This window comes from Monopterus albus, unplaced genomic scaffold, assembly GCF_001952655.1.
Source record: "Monopterus albus unplaced genomic scaffold, M_albus_1.0 scaffold65.1, whole genome shotgun sequence".
NCBI classification, from domain to species: domain Eukaryota; kingdom Metazoa; phylum Chordata; class Actinopteri; order Synbranchiformes; family Synbranchidae; genus Monopterus; species Monopterus albus.
Genome location: NW_018127945.1, coordinates 1908102 through 1913440, shown reverse-complemented (window position 1 = coordinate 1913440; position 5339 = coordinate 1908102). Strand labels below are relative to the sequence as shown.

General features: G+C 43.1%; 1 protein-coding gene across 1 annotated transcript in view; it reads right to left on the bottom strand.

Moving 5' to 3' along the window:
- jph3b (junctophilin 3b) overlaps positions 1–5339 on the bottom strand; it is a 121593-nt gene that overhangs the window by 95021 nt on the left and 21233 nt on the right. The window contains 2 exon segments of the mRNA XM_020604304.1: positions 4420–4579; positions 4582–4902. Of these exon segments, the coding sequence (XP_020459960.1) occupies positions 4420–4579; positions 4582–4902 (481 nt within the window).

The following is a 5339-nucleotide window of genomic DNA, read 5'->3' as shown; positions in this document are numbered from 1 at the left end:
CAAGTAATATACTAAAGAATTATTACAAAGTGTTAACATTCATACACCACACCCACAATGTTCCATCTGGTTAATCATTAAACCTGTTCTTGCCCATATCTTGATTGACACATACCTTTATATTTATGTTTAAACTCATCAATTCTATTACTATTTTTTATGTCTACACTTAAATTATTCCATAGTTTTACCCCACTTATGGAAATACAGAATCTTTTTTTGGTTGTACGTATAGCATGAATTTTATAATTTAACTGACCCCTTAAATTGTATCCCCCTTCCCTTTCATTAAATAGTTTTTGAATTCCACCAGGTAATAAATTGTTCCTGGCTTTATACATAAACACTGTAGTCTTATATCCCACTAAAACGAAAAAATTTTAACAATTTAGACTGTATGAAAGCTCCATTGGTGTGATCCCTGTATTCCATCTTATGCACAATTCTTATCGCTCTTTTTTGTAATATATACAATGGTTGAAGTGAGCTTTTGTATGTATTTCCCCAGTTTTCAATGCCATACTCTTAAGTATGGTAAAATCAATGAAGAATACAAAATGCGTAGTGCTTTCTCGTCCAAAATATATCTAACCCTTGCGCTATGTCCCATCCGCCACCAGTTTGGTGCTGGGACCCACAACCTTCGCTGTGGCCCACATCACCGACCCGCTGTCCAGCTTTGGTCTGCTGCTCACTGATGGGACCCTGGAGCATATTGTTGCAATGACCAATCTGCACGGGAGATGCTCAGTGGGTGAGTGGCGTGATTTAGATAGGGTTTAACTGCAGGCTTATGTGGGGCTTTTAATTTTGACCGGGGTATACAGGTCCAGAGGCGAATCAACCCTCAGCCTGTGAAATGACAAAACCAGACAGACCATTTTCAAAGTGACCATGTCCCACAAGCGGTTTCATCAGATCTGCAGACCCCTGTGCTTCAATGACAGACTGACCCGACCCCGGCTCAGCAGCGATGACAAGCTGGCAGCATTCCGCCAGGTATGGGATATGTGGATGCGGCAGCTCCTGATGTTGTTCAACCCAGACAGAGACATCTGTATTAATGAGCAACTAGTACCTTTCAGAGGGAGATGCTAGTTTAGGCAATACATGCCGAAAAATCCGGTTAAATATGGACTGAAGAATTGGGTAATGTGATGCGAAAACATCCTACACCTGGAAACTACAGGTATTTTTCCACTGATCCTATTTATTTTATTTTAGCTATTTATTGTGATTTTATTCTACGCATGTAAAATACTTTGGTCATCTGGATGTTGACTTGATTTGATTTGATTTAATTTGATTTAGGTATACACAGGCAAGCCGTGCCTAGTAGGCTAGTGGTTAAGGTGCAGCGCTCTCACAGCTGTAACCCGGGTTCGAGTCAGAGTTGCATCAGGAAGGGCATCCGGTGTAAAACACGTGCCAAATGTCATCAGTGTGACAATTCGCTGTGGCGACCCCCAAACGGGAAAAGCCAAAAGTAACTTTCTTATATACAGGCAAAACAGCCGGCACTCCCGAGATCAACCAGGGGAAGCAGGTAGTCCTGGAGCTAATGGAGGGGCTCCAAGGACACACTGTCACCTGCAACAACTTCTTCACTTCGTTTGGACTGGCAGAGGAGCTGTTGAAGATCTCCCTGGTCGGCACCATCTGGAGGAACAAACCTGAGTTTTCTCTTCAGTTGCTCCAGACAAGAGGGAGAGCGGTGCATTCCTCAACATTTGCCTTCACAAGGACCCACACCGTTGTGTCGTACATCCCCTGACGATCCTGGAATGTGCTCCTCCCTGAGCACAAAGCACTGCGCCCCACATTTCAGCGAGGAACTGAAGAGGATGCCCATAATCACCCAGGATTACAACAGATGCAAGGGATGAGTTGACAACCTGGATAAGTGCCATTATGCATCAGTTACGCACACATTTATTTATTCTTACTCTTATGTTCTTGTCTAAATATATGTAGATTCTTTTTTCAAACGAGCATTTACATATAAAATGTGTATCATGAGAAAGAATACTTGGATCATTTATTCATATTGTCTTGTTTTATGTTTGTGGGTTTTTGTTAGGTCATCAGCACGCACTCCTATTGGAGGAGAGCAAACCGGTGGCCGCTTGCTCTATTCCATAATCTGCTGGACATCTCCCTTTATAATGCCTTCATCCTGTGGACAGCAGTCGAGCCGGCCTGGAAAGAAGTCACACAGGAGGAGGCTCTTCATTGAAGAAGTCAGAGAAGGGCTGGTGACACCCCATATCAAGCGGCAAGTGCCCCGCCCCTGCTCAGCAGCTGCTGGAAGTGTGGTGGCCAACCTGCAGGGTGCTGCTGCTGCAGGCCCTCCTCACAGCAAACCCAAGGGCAAAAAGCCATGTTTCTTTTGTAAAGACAAGAGAAAAGCAGGAAATGTATGCTGCAAATGTGAGCGGTTCCTGTGCAAGGTTCAGAAGTGTGAAATGCAGGACTCCTAAACAGCTGAGGCGTTTAAGGGGGTGGCTGTGGCTCATGAGGTAGGGCAGTCGTCTCCTGACCAGCAAGTTGGTGGTTCGACTCCCGGTCTCCCCGCATGCCTAAGTGCCCCCGGGGAAAGACACTGAACCCCAAATAGCTTCCAGTGGCTTGACTAGTGCCATTGTGTGGTAGCCTGTCATCATCGGTATGTGAATGGTGTATTATCTCCTGTAAAGTGGTTTTGTCCCATACAGCATACATTCTCTGTTATATTCTTATATATTATTTTTTATTATATTGCTGCATTTGCTGCTTAAAGTGCCTTAAATTATCTGTTACTTATTTATCTACTTTATATTTCATTTGTATTTTGTGGCATTCATGTGGACGGCAAAGTAAGAATTTCATTGTACAGGGAAACACGTTTCCTAACTGTGCATATGACAAATAAACACTTTGACTTATGTGATCCTTGGGACAAATTTGTCCTGAGGGTAATCAGTGTACAGTGATATTGAACATCCTCTGAGGGTTAACCCTGTCGCCTCCTCAGTCTAATCTTTTGTCAGAACTGCACCCAATCCATGGACCAGGAAACACAGTAACTCAAGAGGAAATTTACACATATTAACAATTCAAAATTAACCAACGTGTATGCTCATTGATCAATTATGTATGTCCAATGTCAAACAATACCTAACCTCTACCTACAACTTAAAACTACGCACCTAAATAAATAAAACTAAAGATTACCAAACCAATTCTACTGCTGGTGGTGTTGGTTTAGGCCCTCACACGGTGAAGGCCAGGGCAGGGCAGAGGCCTTCACATTCTTCTTCTCCCTTTCTTGCCCTTCATAGACTGCATAAGTTGGAAATACCCACACTTCACACCCTAACACACTACAACCATGTAAAACCCTCTACATTTACATCTCTTTGTAATGTCATGTATCTGTTGTCTCATCTTCCATGTCTGGACCTGTTTTGTTAATGTGTTATTTTGTTTCAATAAAAAAAAAAAAAAAAACTTTTTACCGGGCACTGACCATCTGACCTAATAGCCACTTTTGATCATATGCTGATCCATTTTAAAGACATTTAAGGGGGTCAGGTACTTTTTAGTTGCTTTGAATTTCCATCCTCCAGATGAAGGACAGCACATTTCATAATATGTCATCCCACCTTGTCTCCACCTTTGTTGGTACTTTCATTCATGCATTTCTCTCTGAACTCTCCCCTACTAGGGCTCTCTTGACCGCTTTTTAGGCCTCCTTCATTAATTTTTTAAGGGACAGTGGTTGAAGCACAAAGTCAGTCAGTATGTAGGATTTTCACATCCCTTGACATAGCCTTAAAACTAATATTTTCCCCTGCTTTGACATGTTTCTGCATAAAGCAAAGTGGTGGGGCCAAGGAACCTGATGACTTGAAGACCCGAGGAAGGTTTTTTGATAAGTATTGTGTGTACAACAAGAACCCAGTCATCGAATACAACAATTTAGTCTGCTTTTTATATTAGCTGCACATGACAGCTAACGTACAGTATGGGTAAAGTCAGGGAAAGAAGGTGGTTAGAGCAAATAAAATATACTAAGGGGATGGTTATAATTAGGCATCTAAAACACTTGGTTATGGATGGTGACAACTGTAGCTGAAAGCAAACATTAACTGCTATTTGAGATGGCACATGAAGTCCAGTTTCCTGCTTCAAAGTTAGACTTGCTATACTTGCTGTACGTCATGCACTGGCACTGAATGTTGCTATCACACATTTATTGCTAGGCACTGAATCATCCATGGACATAGTTCTTAGTATATTGGGCAGTGCAAAATCATAGCATGAAAAATGCATTTATTCATGTCAGTTTATCCTTGTAATTTTCCTTTAGACCAAAAATTTGAGGACAGCATCACTAACTACAAGACATTTTCTGCTACCTGCTGCTTTTGTTATTACCTGATAGTAGAGTTGATATCAGATGCGGCAGAGGACACAGTACTCATTCCCGCTTCGCTCCTGAATGAGCTCTGTTTAGACCTCTGTGAGGCCAGAGAGCTCCTGGACTCTGACTTCCTCAGCTTGAGTCCAGACAGGATAGACCTCCTGAACAGCCCGCCTTCTTTCCCTTCAGCAGCTCAGCCTCACTGTGTGCGGTCAGCACAAAACCTCCACGAGACACTGCGGGGCTGCTGCCGCTGCTGCCTGTGCTGCATATGGAGATGCTGGTGGTCAGAGTGCCAGGAACAGGAGGAGGACCAGGAACAACCACTCCAGACCGGTCTAGCAGAGCTGTACCATTGCTGTGCTCTGAACTGGAGCGGAGGGAGTTTATGGAGGTACGGAGTGGGGAGCGAATGACGGCCGCCATACCATATGGCACACTCTGACGAACTCCATAGCCATGCCGCATCCCGCCAACCCACTGGCCCTGAAATGTTCCTAGAGAAAGAGAAGAACAAATTTAATACAAATTCTACACACACACATGACAATTGGAAAAATAAAAGGTTTATGCACTTTGATACAGCTCAGCAGCAAGTGACTATGGAGAGATTTTAAGTGTTTGGAAACACAAAGGGAGACCCATACTCCAACACAGCCAGGGGCCTGTATTCAGGGGCATATCTAGAAAGTTCTGGACAAGGTGGCTAGGCTGGGGCACAGACTCAGAGAGAGGTGGCACAATTGAAATATATGTAAAAAGTAAATTAAGCCCCTAGTTCTATGAAATAATAAACCATACATTATTAAGAATCAAATTGTTTATTATGTGTAAAAATGACACACAAACAGTGCTTTCTTTACCTAACTTTGGCTGCACATCTTGTTTACTTCTGGCTGGGGACATTGCTGCTGCACAATGGTCCCCCCAAACC